The sequence below is a fragment of the Pseudonaja textilis genome, chromosome 10 (genome assembly GCF_049901715.1).
Source record: "Pseudonaja textilis isolate UNSWEBS1 chromosome 10, rPseTex1.2, whole genome shotgun sequence".
In the NCBI taxonomy this organism is placed as follows: Eukaryota; Metazoa; Chordata; class Lepidosauria; order Squamata; family Elapidae; genus Pseudonaja; species Pseudonaja textilis.
Window position 1 is genome coordinate 12,528,252 of NC_141999.1, and position 18,542 is coordinate 12,546,793.

General features: G+C 44.0%; 1 protein-coding gene across 6 annotated transcripts in view; it reads left to right on the top strand.

The window, feature by feature from the left end:
• The window catches only part of PHACTR4 (phosphatase and actin regulator 4), an 82,492-nt gene that overhangs the window by 60,346 nt on the left and 3,604 nt on the right, over positions 1–18,542 (top strand). For all 6 annotated transcript variants that reach the window (XM_026702500.2, XM_087939732.1, XM_026702502.2 and 3 more), the window contains 6 exons: positions 4,823–5,402; positions 8,001–8,224; positions 10,065–10,221; positions 12,770–12,825; positions 14,117–14,178; positions 15,685–15,822. In XM_026702500.2, coding sequence (XP_026558285.1) covers positions 4,823–5,402; positions 8,001–8,224; positions 10,065–10,221; positions 12,770–12,825; positions 14,117–14,178; positions 15,685–15,822 — 1,217 coding nt within the window. The remainder of the gene's footprint in view (positions 1–4,822; positions 5,403–8,000; positions 8,225–10,064; positions 10,222–12,769; positions 12,826–14,116; positions 14,179–15,684; positions 15,823–18,542) is intronic.

The window sequence follows — 18,542 nt, forward strand, 5'->3', positions numbered from 1 at the left end:
CAAAAGTCAGATGCTTGGCAACTGGCATGTATTTATGATAGTTGCCCTGGGGTCATGTGATGACTATTGGTGACCTCGCCAGCCGGCTTCTGACACCAGAGTTGGTGGGGGAAACCAGATTTGCTTAAGTGACTGAATGATCCACTAAACAGCTACAGTTATCTATGTAACAAATCACAAAATAAGCCCAAATTCGCTTGCTTAGCAATGGAAATTCGATTGTGGTCATAAGTTGAGGGTACCTGTATGGACACCTGTGGAAAACGTGTCCCTGCGATATGAATGGGTTAACAGTTTTTCCAACTGTGTCCATCAAATAGTCTAGCACAGGGGTCTGAAACACAAGGTCTGCGGGCCTGATGTGGCCCGTGATGTGGAAATGCAAAGGGTCGGCCCATGTGGCTTTGGCTCAGTCTACCCAATGCAAAGAGGAAACGTGCCAGCAGTTTGCGGAATGGCCTCAACCTGGCCACACCCATCCTGTCGGCCACGCCCCCCCCACCTCCCCCTGAGGTCAACCACAGCCCCGATGCGACCCTCAATGAAATCGGAGTTTGGCACCCCTGGTCTAGCGCACTGATCAAAATGGTACCCAAGCAAAAATATCTCTCGCTTCTGAGTACAGATTTGTTCAGTTCTAGTCTGTTTATTTTCTTCTGTATATTTTCAGTATATATAAAGCCAGACCATCAGGTTGCTGGTAAATTTCATTGCGTTGACGTCTTGCCCAGAAGAACAGGCCTGGAGAACTGGCAGTTCATTTCAAGGAAGTATTGGTTATGCAGACAGGCTCGCTGTTCACCTGGGCTGGTTGGAAACAGGACCCCTGGGCAGGGGATGAGAGTGAAACCAGCAGGTAGCTCAGGTAGTTTAGGGAAGGGCCTTGCAATACCTGTGGTTTGAGGGTGTGGAGAGAAAGAAGAGTGACATGTAAGACGATCTTGCAAATCTACACCTGTTCCTGCTCACCTGCTAAGAATTCATTCTGGAAGTTGGGGGTGGAGAGTGATGTTGCAATTCAACTCCGGATGCACACGGGGCTTTCGTTTCTGACACGTAAGGCAAGGACCGCAAAAACTTGCCTGCTTGTGTAACTTGCCGAGTTTTACTACCTTGGATCTCTTATGGGATGGAGCAACACAAATACGAACAAGAAAAAGCTCATTGAAAAGAAAGCAGCTGAGATTATGTGGGGAAGTCTTAAGATTACAACCCTTAAACCATAAAACAGCTTGCTTGTCTTTGCTTTAGCACATGTTGCAAACCATGTGTGGGTTGTAAACCAGGCTTATTGTCCGACACACTGTGGATTATTTAACAAACCAGAGTCACCGTGTGAGTTGGGCAGCTATATAAATTTGTTCAGTTAATCATAGTTAAAACAAACCACGGTTTAATGTTATGAGTGGAACAGCTTGCAACTGAATGCAAAGCCCATAGCATCAACATAATTTTTTCTTCATCCTGGCCCCACAGTTCATGAGTAACCTTGGGAAGAACCCTGAGATTTGAGGTTACAGAGAGTCCTTGACTTACAAACATTCATTTAGTGACCGAAGTTACAATAGCACTTAAAAAAAGCGACTTACGAGCATTTGTCACACTTATGATCGCTGCAGCATCGCCATGTCACGATCAAAATTCATGTGCTTGGCAGCTGTCTTATATTTATGACGGATGCAGTGTCCTGGGATCATGGGATCTCCTTTTGCGAACTTCTCGCAAGCAAAATCAACGGGGAAGCCAGATTCACTTAACAACTGCATTCCTAACTTAGCAACTGCAATGATTCACTTAACTACTGTAGCAAGAAAGGTTGTAAAACGGGGCAAAACTCACTTTACAACTTTCTTTCTTTTTCTCCTTGTGCCATAGCCATCATCGGACGTTGATGATCATGTTGGCAATCCTATTTTTTTCACGAAAAAGTGCTGCTGAGTTTTGTCCAAACTAGCCCCTTAGATTTTGAAGCCCTGATGTTCTTCTTCTGCCTTGACCTCATTTGCCTTCAACCTTTCCCTGGAGGATTAAATGAAGTAGGCCGTATTTTTCCAGGTATCGCACCACATGTCTGAAATATTCTAACTTCCATTTTTTTTTAATGATTTTGATGATTTCCCTTGGCTTTCCCAGGTGGATTATCACTTCCTCATTTCTGATTTTGTCAGCCCAACTTACACGTAACAACCGCCTGTAAATCCACATTTCAAATGCTAGTCTCTGGTCTCTTCAAGTGGTTTTCTGTCAGAGACCAGCAACATTTCTTAGCAACAGAAATGTTGGGCAAAATTGTGGTCGTACATACTACTGGTATGAATATCTGATAAGACATCATTTCAGAAAATTTCTCAGACTTCACAGCGATACAAGAATGTATGAATGCGTTTAAAGGTGCTTAGGACTGGCTTGCTAAGTCCTAAGCATCTTTATGTGCTACCTAATGTGATGACCCAGGGTGGGATACAAAACAAACACAGAAAACAGGTGAAGCCCCTTTTATTCCTTCAGTTTGCTTCCAAGCTCCAAATATCTTTGACTGAAGCCAAAAAAACCTCCCACACAAACAGTTACATGAAGAAGGAAAAAAGCAACACAAACCAGGCAAGATAAGGGCTGGAGGACATCCACAAATAACACACACTGAGAAGGACACCAAACTCAGAGAGGAACCATAAACTAGAGATATTTCCACGCTTTGTTTCCAGCGTTTGCCAGTACGTAAGTCCATACTCTTATTTAGTTGTCACAGCTGCAGCGCATGAAGAGGATCAAGGTCCTCTCTTCACGAGTAGACCACATCTCTCCTTTATCCTCTCTTCCCTGCATGCCCTAGGATGGAGAGGGGATGGGCCTGGGTCCTCCTCTGACTGCCCAGCCGGCCTCTGCCCTTCCCCAGCCTCCTCCACAACCTCCGGAGCCACACTTCCATTCCTTGTCGGTTGTTCCTCCTCTCCTTCAGAGTCAGTCTCCACCAGGGGCATGACACCTAATATGTGACAAGTCCTTATTTTTTGCCTTCTTTTATATGGAAGGGTAAAAATAGAAGCTTTGCTTTTATATCCAGAAAGTGTCCTCTGCCCGAACAGACATTTCTGAGTTGTAACTGGACAACTTGTCCTGTTTAGCAGAATTGCTTCTTGTATGTTCCAAGATTGATTTGCAATTTGTAAAATGTGTCTTACCAATTTTCCAAAGCGAATTTTCCTTTCCCCGGCAAGTTTGACGAGGTTTACATTTATAAGAATTGCTTTCTTGTCTGATACTTGAAAGACTACCAAAGAGTTGGTAACAATTTGTACAAAGACAATAAAGTGAGGGAAGAAAGGAGCTGGTTCATTGCCTGAACATGCTTGGACAGGTTGTTGTTGATGATCATTGTGTGAAGTCAGAAACCTAGCTGTGAAATCTTGGGCAGAAATCCAGAGTGCAGCATGTAGGTGGTAAGAACAACCTAAAGTTGTTCTTCCCCTCTTTTCAAACCTGGTTTAATTTGCCTTCAAATGTATTGTTGGGGGAATCGGACCCAAAATAGTAGTATCACAAATAATAGTATCACAAATCTGTTCCACAGCATTCATAGCTTGTACCAGCTTCAAACTTAATACCTTTCTTGATATATTTCATATATTTGTATCTTGTATCTTGTCTTGGGTGTGGTGGGGGAAATAAAAGTCTTACGAGATGATTCAGTCTTGTTAATAAAACAGACTAAACTGGAAATCTTCGTTTAGAGCAAAATAATGAAACTTTGCATCCCATAAAGGTGACACAGCTCTAGTTAAATCAGGAGTGTCAATTTTGCAATCATAAGACTTGTGAACTTCAACTCCCAGAATTCTTCACCCTGCTATACTATGCTGGCTGGGGAATTCTGGGAGTTGAAGTCCACAGGTTTTAAAGTTGCCAAGGTTGCACACCCCTGAATTAAATGAAGAAGGTATGCAAAGCAATGAGTTAGCAGCTGAGCTGTTAGGGATTTTTTTTTTAAAATCCTGGTTGACTTAACAACTTGAGAATAACTGATGTGTATACCCCACCTCTGGGAATGGTCTATAGGTGCTTAACATATTAGCTTCTCATGTGTTTCGTCCTAGGCCTCCCTAAAAAGCATTAAGTCAATTCTGAGTCGCGGCAAAAACCTCTTTTATTACATTAATGTGACTTTATTTCATTCACAGTCAGCCAACAGCTCGGCAAACAGCCTTGCGAAGGTATTCTAATGAGCTCAGACCTTTATCAATCCTGGAATGCTTCCTGGTAAATAGTTCCACACTCACTGCTGGCAGCGAAAGACTGGGATATACAGACAAATCTCCACGAGGCTGGAACAACCAACCAACCGAATGAGTGAGTTGTTTCCTGAAAAAGCCTCCTCCCCTTTTGCTTCTCTTTTAATCCTGATGGGAGGGGTCATTCATTGTCCAGCTGTGGCCTTACTACCATGTCGATCCTGAGTTCTTAATTGTGTCTTCCTTTTGGCAGCTCTGCACACGCACAGGCTGGGAACCGGTTCCAGAACCTCCCCTGCCTCACTGCTGTCTGAGCCTGAAGGCAGCTGATAACTGCCAGCCTGCCCTGGCCCCATCTCTGCCTCTGATGCAGAGCCCTCGTCCGAGCCTTCCTCAGCCTCCAGGACTGGTCCGGGTTCCTCCCCAACCTCCTCACTACTGTCCGACTCTGCTGTCAGTTCTGCCAGCCGCCGGCGGGCCACAACATCACGCATGTCTATGGTTTAGAAAGGTTCTGTGTTTGCAGAGCTGATCCATCCTGTGATAAAGACTTTCATTGTCACCCAGTGTAATGGCTTTCTTTTTCTTTCCAGCTGAATTATCTCAGGTGATTAACAGTGGTGCACCGTTGCTGAAGCCTTCACCGCCTCTGCCTCCCAAGAGGGGCCTTCCGCTGAATGTACCTTCCCTGCTGGAATCGGCCGCTGCTCCCAAATCCCCAACCGAGAGGATCATGTCATCGTCCTATCCTTCCTCGCTACCTCCACACATGATCTCGACTCTCCCTCCAGCTGCTCCTTCACCTTCCCTGCCTTCTTACCTTCCATCGGAAGCCCCCAATGCTCCGTTGCCCATCTCCCTGTACGGAGCAGAGCTTCCCTTTTCTACGGAGCTACGGATGGACAGTCAACAAGAAAGTTTCTCCGTGATGGATCCAGCCAAGAGAGTGGCCGAGCTGGGGTTTGGAGAACCTCAAGGGTTTCCTCGGTTGTCCCAGGTCCCTCTGCACATCCGCATCCAGCAGGCGTTGAATAGCCCTTTGCCAGCAACCCCACCTGCCGAAGGCTCACACAGGGCTCACTCGTTGCTCTTCGAGAATGACGGCTCCAGCGAGGATAATGGAACAGTAGGCAGGACGAGGTCTCTCCCTGTGACCATCGAGTTGCTGAAAGTGTGAGTCACACTTGGGTTTGCTAGTCAGAACCCGGGTGTGGTTGGGCTGCTCTCCCCCCCACCCCTTTTCTGTATTTCCTCTCAAGCGTCAACTTTTTCTTTTAGTTAAAATTAAGAGTAGGTGCAGATTTAAACCACATACAGGTAGTCCTCAGTTCACAACCACAATTTAGCCCGACATTTATATCGCTAAGTGAGGTATTTCGTACCACATTTATTAGGTGAATCACCGCAGTTCTTCATTTGTTAAGTGAATCAGAGTCATCCCCATCAATTTTGCCTGTCAGAAGGTCACAAAAGGGGGAATCATGTGACTCCTGGACCCTGTAGCCGCCATAAATGTGATTCATTTGTCAAACATCCAAAAGCTAAATCACGTGATCATGGGGATGCTGCAAAACGGTCATAAGTGTGGGGAAAAATGGTCATAAGTGACTTTTTTTCAGTGCTGTGGTAACTTCGAATGGCCACTAAATAAACTGTTGTACCTCAAGGACAACCTATATAGGAATGTTCTCAATTGAGATTGATCCCTGTGCTTTTCTCTTTCATACCTCTACTTTGTGGAGATACTGAGTATGCTTTGTGAAAAGCCGCCATTTAGCTGACCCTCCCTGAGATCAATTATATTGTCTGGAAATGATTAATGGTGTTATCCAGCATATTATGAGGGCACTAGAGTGGAGAAGGATACCTAAAAGTATTTACAAGTGATTGATGTGTTGGCTGGGGTCATCCAATATACCCAATCCTAAGCTTGGGTAAATAAAAAAAGAACAATAGCTATCTTCACATAATAAATATGCTGTAGCTAAACAAACAAGCCATATATGATGACTAAATAGAGTGACCAGTTCATATCGCGTGCTAAGACCAGGGCTAAATCCCAGAGTAGGCTAAACCACAAGCTAGCAAATTTAATTTAACCACGGTGGTCTTCAAATTGAGACTCAAATCGCTATAAATCTAAACTGAAAGAATCTAAACTGTGTAAAGATGGTGGAATAATCATATTGACCTGTTTGCGTTTTAATTTTTGTTAGGAGGGCAGACAAGCATGGTCTCTATAGTTGATATGCTTGTGCAGTACTGTACAAGATTGGGTGCAAAACAGAGGTGAAATGCTGCTGGTTCATCCCGGTTCGCCAGAACTGGTAGTAAAAAAATGCTACGATCAGCTGTGCTGCATGATTTAGATTAGCTAGAAAGCAGGGAATCATCCGATTTCTTGCTTTCTAGCTAATCTAAATCACATGGCACAGCTGATTCCCCCACCCCCACTGTTGTACTTACCTTGGCCGGCTTCAAAATACTTCTTTTCTCAGCGCCCAGGAAGCTTCCTTGAGACCCACTAGGCCAAAAACAGGGTACTGGGAAAGAAAAAAAAAGACTTTTGACCCCCTCCGTCACATGACCACCTAACTACGCCCACCCAATCACACGACTACCTATCCACCACGCCCACAGAACTGGTAGTAAAAAAATTTGGATTGACAGACAGATGGTGGAAGATAGATTAGAATCATTAGATCTATGATGGATGGATGGATGGATGGATGGATGGATGGATGGATGGATCAATAAATTAGAAAAAAAGAAAAATATCTCATTATCTTAAGTGAAAGATTTTTTCCAGATCAGATAGCAGATGATGGGGATTTGTCCAGATTGGGTTCTTGGCATGTGTTTCTGTGGGGTTCCCAGTACATACATTGCTTGCTGTGCTTCCAGTGTTAATAGCTGAGAAAGGACCCTTTCAGGAGAGAATTTAAAACAAGTAAATGTGCATCTTCAGGCCAAACATTTTCCAATCTATCCAATTTGGGATGATGGCTCCTAGAATTCAAGTCCGAATGGCTAAACAAGTTGTGGAATCCCAGATTATCTTCCTTGTGGAGGGAAGTCTCCATATAACATTTTAATATTACAGAACTGTCCGGCTTGTGATATATTATGCTATTCTGCAGGCCACTAACTGGTCCTTTGCTTTGCTAGGGTAGTTCTAGAGCTATTAATTAATACACCCATAACAATAGTAGTTATTATCTATATATATAAAAGCAAAATACCACTCACGCATCATCACAAAATCTCCAGAACTGTAAAGTCTACAAACTTAAAATTTGGCGTGCTCACTAAGAAAGGAATTTTTGAAATGGCCATCAGAGCATTAATATTTCCTATATTATTATTAACATGCTCTGATGCTAAGGAGATCTACTCTTCCTCCCCACCTGAAAAGAAATCTGTTCCAAATGCAAAACACAAGCAGAGGAGAGGAGTTTCAGTTTCAGTTTCAAAGCACCAAGCAGCTTTAGTACAGAACAGTTGAGGTAAGCCATGTCTAGGCTCCTTGCTGTCTCTTCTTGCTCACACAGCAAATAGTGTTTCACTTTCCAAACAGCCCTCAACTCTCTCACACACTGACAAGACACTAGCCAGATGAATACTGATGGATGATAGTAGGCAGACATAATTCCCCACCCACCTTATTTTCTTCCCCCAAAACTAAGCCCAACCACATAGTTTCATAGTGAAGCACTGGTATCGAGCTACTTATTATATAAAGGGGATTATTATGTGTCCTTTACTCCTTAGTCCAGATGATGATGAAGAAGAAGAGGAAGATGGCTCAGGAGATGCCTGTCCTTCCAATCACCACGTGTACATTGGAGAGGCCCCAATGGTGGCGGTTATTCCCAGGCTGATCCTGCAGACGGTGCAGGATGAAGACGAGGGGCCAAGTGATTCGGACTCAGAGGGACCGATTTTGTACCGGGAGGAAGAGGAGGAGGAGGAAGATGAAGACGAAAGCCATAACAGTAAGAGTCTCTCTCTCTTTCCTCTTCCCTGTGTCAGCATTCTAGCAAATCTCCATTCCCAACCAATAACTCCGAGACACATCTTCTCAAAAGTTATTTTTATTTTGGATAGTAAACTGGCAAAACTGGGGAATCCCGAATCTGAAAGATCCGGGCTTCTTTGCAATAAGTAAAAACTACAAATCCAACCTTTGCACCCATCACCATCCATCCCAACTTGAGACTTCTCCTCACTTAGGCGCAAAACAACCTGACCTTGAATGAGAAAAAGAAAGTTATTATGTCTAACTACATACACTCCAAGAAATTCCCCCCTCCCGCTTTCCCAAGCTCAAATGTGGCAGCGTGGGAGCATCTGGTCTCAATAGGGCTTCCAAAGCTGACCCCCTGCCTTTAGGATCACGTTTGCTCTCACTTAGGTCAGAATCGTGGACTGGCTGAGGACAACAACAGAAAAGTGTGATTGTCATCGAGCCATTTTTGCCCCCAGTAATGCACCCATCAGCCTGAATTTCCTACCGCATGTCAAGAATGCAGAACTTGGAACAGGACTTTAACGATTTAACCATGGTTGGACGTAGAGGTAGTCCTTGATTTACGACCACAATTGAGCCCAAGGTTTCTGTTGTTGCTAAGTGAGATATTTGTGAAGTGAGCTTTGCCCCATTTTACAACCTTTCTCACCACCATTGTTAAGTGAATTGCTGCAGTTGTTAACTTAGCAACATGGTTGTTAAGTGAATCTGGCTTCCCCATTGACTATGATTGTCCCAAGGCCCGTCGAAGGGGAATCAAACAACCCCGGGACGCTGCAACCATTATGAATATGAGTCAGTTGCCATCCATCCAAATTTTGATCACATGACTCTGGGGCAATGATTGTGTGAAAAACAGTCATAAGTCCCTTTTCTCAGTGCCCTTTGATGACCCAGGGCATGGCACAAAGGCAACAGAGTCAGATAATCAATAAGAGCCCCTTTGTTATCTCCAACTTTGCCCCCAATGTCCAGGTTATCTTGTGGCTGAAGAAAAACTCTCCCAGGAACAGCCTTTGATTGCAGAAAATTAAGTCCAAAACATGGTCAATACAAACTGTAACTTAAAAGTCCAAACATGCCAAACTGAAGTAATTAGTTTGGCAAGGCAGGAGCAAGTATTTCAGACTTGAAGGCATGGCAAAACTCACATGGTTGGGAAGACACCAGGAACACAGATAAGTCACGACAACACAAGATAAAGTCACATTTGCTCCCAACAGCCTGCCGCACGCAGCCTGCCTTTCTTATCAACTGTCTTCCCAGCTGTGGCTAATGAAGGTAATCAGGGCTCTTTCCTCCCCGGTAAGCTTCTGCTCTCTTCTCTGTTCCTCCCTGCATGCCCTAGGATGAAGAGGGGGTGGGTCTGGGTCGTCCTCTGAACTCCCTCTCCCTTGTTCTATCTCTCCCCTGCTCTGCCCAGCCAGACTTTGCCCTTCCCCAGCCTGCTCCACAGCCAACGGAACCACACTCCCACTCCCTGTTAGCTGTCTGGCTTCCTCCTCGGATTCAGACTCTGACAGGGGCATGACAGTCCTTGTCACTTCAAACGGTCAATAAATGAAGTCAATAAATAAATGTAAGTCAAGGGCTCCCTGTATGTTAGTTTCCTTTTTTTGTACATATTTTTCTTCTAGGTGTACATCATTCTTTTTTTTAATGGTGTTTTTTTTAATCTGTTTAAAGATTGCACACACACATCCAAGACTTTTCGGCTTGGGTCAGTTCTCTGAATTTGATCAAGGAATACATCCATCCATTGCTTTTGATTGCCTTGTGACTGTTTGTTGTCCTGTTCTCCCCAGCGGCCCTGGCCAATAAAGTCAAGAGGAAAGACACCTTGGCTATGAAACTGGGGAACATGGCTCCCCGGCAGGAATTGCCAAGAGAGAGTACCTTTCCTCGGAAGAGCAAGGAAGAATGGAATGAAATCCGACAGCAGATTGGGACAACACTAATCAGGTAGGATGGATTAAAGTCAGTAAAAGCAAGCATTTGGATTACTTGTAAACATGTTGTTAAGAGTTTGGGCATAATCCTCTATCTTCTATTGGGTATTGATAGAAGAGAATGTTCGTAGCGCAGGGTTGAACCATGGAGTCCTTGTGTCAGGTTCCAAGTAATGCACCCTGTCAGGATTCCAGCAATCGCCCTAATAAAATCATGATTCTTGAGCCAAACTTCAAAAAACTTCAAAGGATTCATTAGAGGTGACATACTTGCACTGCCCTGTATGAAGCCAACTCCGGCATACATAATTTACAGTCACCTTTGACCCTGTTTTCCCCCCTCCCCCCTGGGTTTCTCCTCAAACAGATTCTCCAATTAAGCCCGTTCATGGGCTGGGTGTTATCATTCACATTCTCCAATTAAATATATCTTCAGGCAAAAGCTCTGGTATCTTAGTTCCAATCTTTCAAAGATAAGAGTTGGAATGTACTTTCATTTTCAAACTGATTCACTGCTCTTCCAGATTTCCTCCCCCTCCCCCCCCTTTTTATGTCAATTACTAAAACAGGTGTAGGAATATTTTATGAGTTGACAGCAACCATTATTAAATGAACTCTGAGACATTTCAATTCCTCAAAGAACAAGTTTATTAGGATACACCATCTTGGCACTAACTAGTGGAAAGCTAGTACTGAAAGTTTCCCGGCTTTCCACGTCACTATAACTAGGATTTTCTCAGTTTTCCAAAACAACATGTCCCATTGTCCAACCAGAATGTGAAACGGTTGCCTGGTGACTTCGCTCTTCCTTCCTCTAGCCAGGCAGCCATTGGAATGCGGCTGACTCATCGTCCAGCTATGTTGTTTTGCCTGGAGCTCCATCCACCTCAACTCTTCCCCCTTTTCAGCACCCAAGCAAACTGAATTCATACGAATAACCAAGTTATAAACCAATCCATCACGTAACTGAATTCAGGCTTGACCCTCTTGATGCTCTCTGAACTTGGTGACTTGCTTGCAGATGTTTCATTACCCAACTAGCGCTGACGATGTTACCTAGTATGGTAAGGAAACGTTTGCAAGGAAACCACTGACCTCAGAGAGCACCAAAGACCTCACGAACATGGGTATGCTTGCCATCCAGACCATATTCCCCAGTTTTAAAGGTATGCAGTCCTGTTACCTGTTTAGATTACCTGACATCTTACGAACAGAACTTTCAGTTCATACCACTGTTTTTGTTTGAGCTGCAGTAGTGCAGTGGTTAGAACGCAGTACTGCATGCTGCTGACTGCCGGCAGTTTGGCAGTTCGATTCTCAGCGGCTCAAGGTTGACTCAGCCTTCCATCCTTCCGAGGTGGGTAAAATGAGGACCCAGATTGTTGGGGGCAAGGGGCTGACTCTGTAAACCGCTTAGAGAGGGCTGTAAAACAATGTGAAATGGTATGTAAGTCTAAGTGCGATTGCTTCGGTCTAGCTGGGAAACTAAGGACGTTTATCTTTAAAGAGTATTATTCATAGGCACCACAATTTCTGCAGAGCCATAAAATGGCTTCAGGGGAAGGGTAGTTCTTTTTTCTAAATAAGGTGCATGTGCAATCAGAAGAAGAAAAAAGGTGTCTTAATCTGGATTGCAACGAAGAGATTAAGGGAAATCCTAATGTTGATATGCTGTTTAATGTTGTGATATAGATAGATAGAGAGAGGGAGAAAGACAGAGACAGAGACAGACAGACAGACAATAAGTAGACTGGGACCAGTTGATGGATTTCCATAAGCCAGCAAGTGTTTTCTTGCCCTCCAGTTGCTTAACCATAGCAAACAGAATAAAGTACTTTCTGTTTGCTTTTCTTTCTAAATCAGGCTGTTGAATGTTTGCATGAAAGGACCATACATTCATTTCTGCACTAATTCTTAACTTGAAGGGTTCGTATGCCTCCAGCTGTGTCTGATAGACCTTGAGGCTCCAGGGTTGCAGCTCTTGCACAACTGGAGTCTTCCCGGGGCTTTTTATAGTGTTTTGTATCATTACAAGGGAGAAATTTCCTTCAGGAAGATAAGATTGTGCAACATTTTGGCTTCCAGAGCAAAAACACAGTTTTGGATCAGGAGGTGGGCCCGTGTAGCACCTGTCCGGCAGGTCTCACGGCAGCCGCGCCTTTCCCAGCTATTCTGCAGCTGGACCCCACAACCCCCAAATAACCCTAGAGAAGGCTTTCCCCACATTGACTTTGTTTGTTGGAAGCCAGCTGGATTGGAAGAAGAGTAAACCAGTGCTAGGTTCGTGATTCTACACTTTCCAGAGCGGAGGTCTCCAACCTTGGCAACTTCAAGACTTGTGGACTTCAACTCCCAGAATTGTGCTGGCTGAGGAATTCTGGGAGTTGAAGTCCACAAGTCTTAAAGTTGCCAATGTTGGAGACCCCTGTTCCAGAGTATCATTTTTTGCCTTCAAAGCCAAAATACTCCTTTAAAAAGATGACATTTTTATGATGAGCGCTTGCTTTTGTGTACTTGCCTTTGCCTAAAACAATGTTTTTCTTTTTTAAAAAAACAAAAAGGCGATTAAGCCAGAGACCAACAGCAGAAGAACTGGAGCAAAGGAACATACTTCAGCGTAAGTAATGGCAACTCAAGACTTCCCTTATGCTTGTCTACCAGATAGTTGATACTCTTGTTAGAATAGAATAGAATAATAGAGTTGGAAGGGACCTTGGAGGTCTTCTAGTCCAACTCCCTGCTGAGGCAGGAAACTCTATGCCACCTCAGACAAATAGTTATCCAATTGCTTCTTAAAAACTTCAGTGTTGGAGAATTCACAACCTCTGGAGGCAAGTTGTTCCACTGATCAATTGTTCTATCAGGAAATTTCTCCTTAGTTTTAGGTTGCTTCTCTCCTTGATTAGTTTCCACCCATCACTTCTTGTCCTGCCCTCAGGGGCTTTGGAGAATAGCTTGACTCCCTCTTCTTTGTGGCTGTCCCTGAGATATTGGAATACTGCTACCATGTCTCCCCTAGTCCTTCTCTTCATTAAACTAGACATACCCAGTTCCAGCAACTGTTCTTTATATATTTTAGCCTATGTATTATGAGGTCTTATGTATTATATCTCCCCGACACAATTTCTAATATCTCCCGTGCACAATACTGATTTGCAAACTAAGGCATACAAAGCCTTTGCTAGACCAATACTTGAATTCAGCTCTGCTGTTTGGAATCTGCACTGTATATCAGATATTAATATGATTGAACAAGTCCAGAAGTATTTTCCAAGAAGAGTACTACACTACTCTGTTTGCAACAGAGTACTCTACACCACCAGACTTGAAATTCTAGGCTTAGACATCCTTAAACTATGCCGGCTAAAATTGGACTTAAGCATAGTACATAAAATTATATTTTACAATGTCTTACCAGTTAATGAATATTTCAGCTTTAACCACAACAACACAAGAGTACACAACAGATATAATGTTAACCACTCCAAACTTGATTGCAGAAGTACGATTTCAGCCACAGAGTGGTCTGGAACTCACTACCTGATTCTGTTATCACCTACTCAAACCCCCACTCCTTTACCCTCAAACTAACCTCTATTGACCTCACCCATTCTTAAGAGGTCTGTAACGGGCATGCATAAGGGTACAATCGTGCCTACCGTCCCTGTCCTATTGTCCCCAATTATTAGTACCTATTTCATGTATTTATACTTATGTTTATTCTTATTTCTATTATATTGTAAGCATTTGACAAATAAAATAAATAAATACAAGACTAATGGTAACCATTTGGTCAACATGTACACACCTACAAGGTTAATATTCTGAGGCCTTACCTAATCATGGTTCGCATGAAACTAACCAGGAAAGAGATTTCAACATCTTTTCTTTTTCTTCCTATTTGGCAGCAAAAAATGAGGCTGATCGGCAGGCTGAGAAGAGGGAAATAAAAAGAAGGCTCACTCGGAAGGTATGTGATACTTCGGGTGTTTTTCCCATTTGCACAGCAATCTGTAGGTGGTGACCCTTCGGAGAAGGTCACCGCCTCTCAACAGAGGGGTTGCAGTTTTATTCAGTCTTGATCCTGAGATGTTCATTCAGAGATTCTGTCCAGATTGCAGTGGTAAGAACTTTAGACTCTGGCCTCCTGTGGGTTCAGCAGGTTATTGCCAAATCTGTGCTTGAGATAAAAAGGATAGGGAAAAAAAAATCATAGGATAATTGGTCTGACCCCATTCCGATATGCCTTATACATGGTTGGTTGGGGAAGTCTGGGAATTGAAGTCCATACATCTTCAGGTTGCCAAAGCACTGCATTAATTAATTAATTAATTAATGTTGCTGCCTATTCGCCCATGGCGACTCAAGGCGGCTTACACAGTGTAAAACCATATTTAAAACAAAAAAACAGAAATAAAAAACAATAAAAACTAACAAAAAGAATAAAATAAATTAATAAAGTACAATAGAACAAAATCTGAAAAAAAGAAAATACCCCCCGCCTCCCAATTCCCACCCATCCTGTCCCGATGACGGCAGATCACACGAGCCATTTGATGGGCTCCATCCCTCTCTGGGTTCTCCAAGCCCGCTGGCAGAACCAGGTTTTCAGCGCCTTCCACAAGAGTATTAAGAGTGGGGACCGTTCTAATCTCCTGGGGAATGATATTCCAGAGAGAGGGAGCCACCACAGAGAAGGCCCTTCTTCTGGGACCCACCAGGTGTATCTCCCTCGGTGTGGGGGGGGGACCCACAGCATTCCCTGCCTCCCCGCTCTAATGGGTCGGGTAGATGTGACCGGCAGGAGACGGTCCCTCAGATAACCAGGCCAAAAGCCTGCTTTGAATTTTTTGCAAAGATGGGTATGCAGCTGTGAGCCCCAAATGGGTGTACAAAGTGCATTCCTCAAAGTCTCTCTATGTCTTTCCCTTCCTGGCTTTTACCACCTCAAGTATTAGACTTTCAAAACCCTGAAATGAGGTTTTGTTCAATATATCTCAGCTTTCCTCAAACTGGTGCCCTCCAGAAGCATTCTGGAACTCTCAAAAATCCCAACCAGTTGGTAATCCCAATATGCCTGCAGGCTGCTGGTTTGTGGAAATGAAATATGCAGAGGCTTATTTTGAAAATGTAACCCTGGAGATTTTAAAGGTCAGAAGGAAATGGAAGTGACACCCTCGCCTTATTATTGTAACACTGCTATTTGGGCTAGTGTTAGCTGGTCATCAGCATGTGAGAATGATGGGTTTGTCATACTCATGACTTTCAACTGAAGTCTTTGCAACTTAGTCTTGCAAAACTATTATGAGTCTTAATCAGAGGACAATTGCACACAAGCATTTCAACCTTCCTGTATTGCTGGCCCCGTGCAATGCCCAGGAAGCGTGACATTGCACAGGTTTCAGGGCATCAATTTGCACAGCAGAATATCGTGGGATGACTTTAGTACGTAGATTTTTCTCTCTCTGCCTTTTAGCTTAGCCAAAGGCCTACAGTGGCTGAACTGCAGGCCAGAAAGATCCTGAGGTTTAATGAATATGTGGAGGTTACCGATGCCCATGACTATGACAGGAGAGCTGACAAGCCATGGACAAAACTCACTCCTGCTGACAAGGTAAAAAGGCAAAGTAAAAGTGAAAATTGCAAAGTTAAAAACTTTCTGCTCAGCCTCCCTCTAGTCCTGCTTTTGCTGTGTTCACATAATTAAGCCTAACCTGGCCAGCTGGGTCATTAAATCATTAATCGTTGAAACCAAGAGACTGCCCAAGAACTCCAAATAACACAGGGCACCTTAAAATTAAAAAATACAAAGCATGCACTTTACAATGTGACTGTAATAAGAAACCTCCAGGTAGAGGCTCAGTGCCCACACTACTCCTAGGCCTGAGAGAAGACCCCTGTCTTCAAAGATGTTTGGAATGTCATCATGGGAAGAGCCCTATAGACTTTGGGGAGAGTGGTGTTTCAAGAGGGCAAGTGCTGAAATAAAGAAGGGATGCTCCCTGGGTCCTGCAAGGTGGCGTGGCTTAATCGAAGGAACCCAGAGCACATCTGCTCTACCTGATATCCCTGCAGGGCCAAAACTATCAGAAATAGGTGGCCCAGTTAATCGCCAGGCCTTTATAGGAGGTAAAGCAGCACCTTGAATGCAGAAGCAGTTTAATTAATAGGAGTAGCACTTAGACTTATATACTGCTTCACAGTGCTTTATAGCCCTCTGTAAGCGGTTTACAGAGTCAGCCTATTTCCCCCCAAAATCTGGGTCCTCATTTTACTGATCTTGGAAGGATGGAAGGCTGAGTCAACCTTGAGCTGGTGAGAATTGAATTGTTGGCAGTAAGCAGAGTCAGCCTGCAATACTGCATTCTAACCACTGCATTGCCAAGGAAAGGAGGAGAGGAATAACAATAGCACTTAGACTTATATACCACTTTACAGGGCTTCACAGCCCTCTCTAAGTGGTTTACAGAGTCAGCCTATTGCCCGCAACCATCTGGGTCCCCATTTTTTCCAACCTCGGAAGGATAGAAGGCTAAGTCAACCTTGAGTCAACTTTAATATACAATATGTTCTAGGTTTATACAATGCATTGAACCTTTCCCTTCTTCCTATCCTTTATCTTCATCCTCCTCCCCCGTCCCATTATCCTGTTCTGTCCTTTTTCCTTTCTTTTCCCTATTTGTTTCTTTATACTTCCCCCCTATTAATTTACTTCCCTTTCTTTTCCCTTTTAAAATTCATATTGTTTTTATTCTTTTAAAAATGTCTTTAATAAAAATTATAGGTCCCCTTCCAGTTCGCTGATTTTCCAAAACAAGCTGGGTTTAATTAACGCTCAGAGCCAACCCCAAAACACGTTGGATATTCATTTAACCTAGCTTGCTGTATATTACAGCTACTAGGCGTGTAAGGGATCTAGTTACACTGTTTTGTGAACACAAGACTGATTTGCAGCACCACTTTTGTCCTCAGCTGCCTTTCTTTTATTCCCAGGACTATTTTCAAAGCCAGACCTATTTTTAACAGCCTCTGATGCATTTAGAGAGTAGGATGCATTTTACAGGATGTAATCCGTTACTCTAAATGAAGCCCAAGCACGCAGTCTATCTTTTCTGTCACTTTGTTGCTGTTGTCTTGCAGTTTCCCCCTCTCCATCAGTCTTAGAATATCAGCTTTACAAACTACTGTAAAACCATCATTTACACTGGGATGGAAAACCGGAGTCTTCTCAAACGTTTATAAATGTATAACTACCCACAACACCAGTGAGCGTAACCAGTGACAAGGGATTGGATCTTGGTGTTCAAGCAGCAATATTTGGAGGACCCAAACATCTTAGTTGTTAATGTACATCTGGGATGCTATGTTATTAATAGCTAATATTAATAGCTGGGCTAAATAAATATTTATCCTCTTGCTCACCTCTGCTGAGTATCAAGATCCCTTCTCCCCACCTATTTCCTTTCTTGCTGCATCTCATGACCTTCCCAACCAGATACCCTCCCACTCCTGCAGACTGATACTTCCTGAGCTAGACCCACAATGGGGAACTGCCTACTATCATGACCATAAAAAACTATGTCTATGTAGGGGAAGGGGAGGGTGTCTGTCTCTTGGGCATACACCTTGATACATTCATAGCCTTCAACGTACGGCCACAATTGAGCTCAAAATTGCTGCTGCTTAAGCGAGACAGTTGTTGAGTTTTGCCCCATTTTCCTTACTCATTTCTTGCCTTAGTTGTTAAGAGAATCACTGCAGTTGAGCCACAGTGGCGCAGTGGTTAGAACGTAGTACTGCAGGCTACTTCTGCCTGCCTGCCGGCTGCCTGCAATTTGGCGGTTCAAATCGCACCAGGCTCGAGGTTGACTCAGCCTTCCATTCAGGGGTGGGATTCAAAAATCCCAGCAACCAGTTCGCTGCCTAGTTGCTGGGTGGGTGTGGCCAGGGTGGGCGTGGCCTAGTGGAACTTCTGGTTTAGCCATTTTTTGCCTTCCCAAGGGTCCAGAGGCTTCCTTTGGGTCTCTGGGAGGGCGAAAATGGCCTCCTCCAGAAGCTGGGAACAGGCCCATTTCTGGACTTCTGGAAGGCCCATTTTCCCTCCTCCCAGAGCCTCCGTGCGGACCCTGCACTTACCTGTATCAAAAATGGGCCGTGTGGAGACTCCTGGGAGGAGACGGGAGGGGTGGGCAGGGCCAGCCAGTTGATTCAACTACCGGTTCGGTGAACCAGATGCAAATTTAACATCCGATTCACCCGAACCGGTCTGAACCAGTAGAAATCCACTCCTGCTTCCATCCTTCCGAGGTGGGTAAAATGAGGACCCAGGCTGTT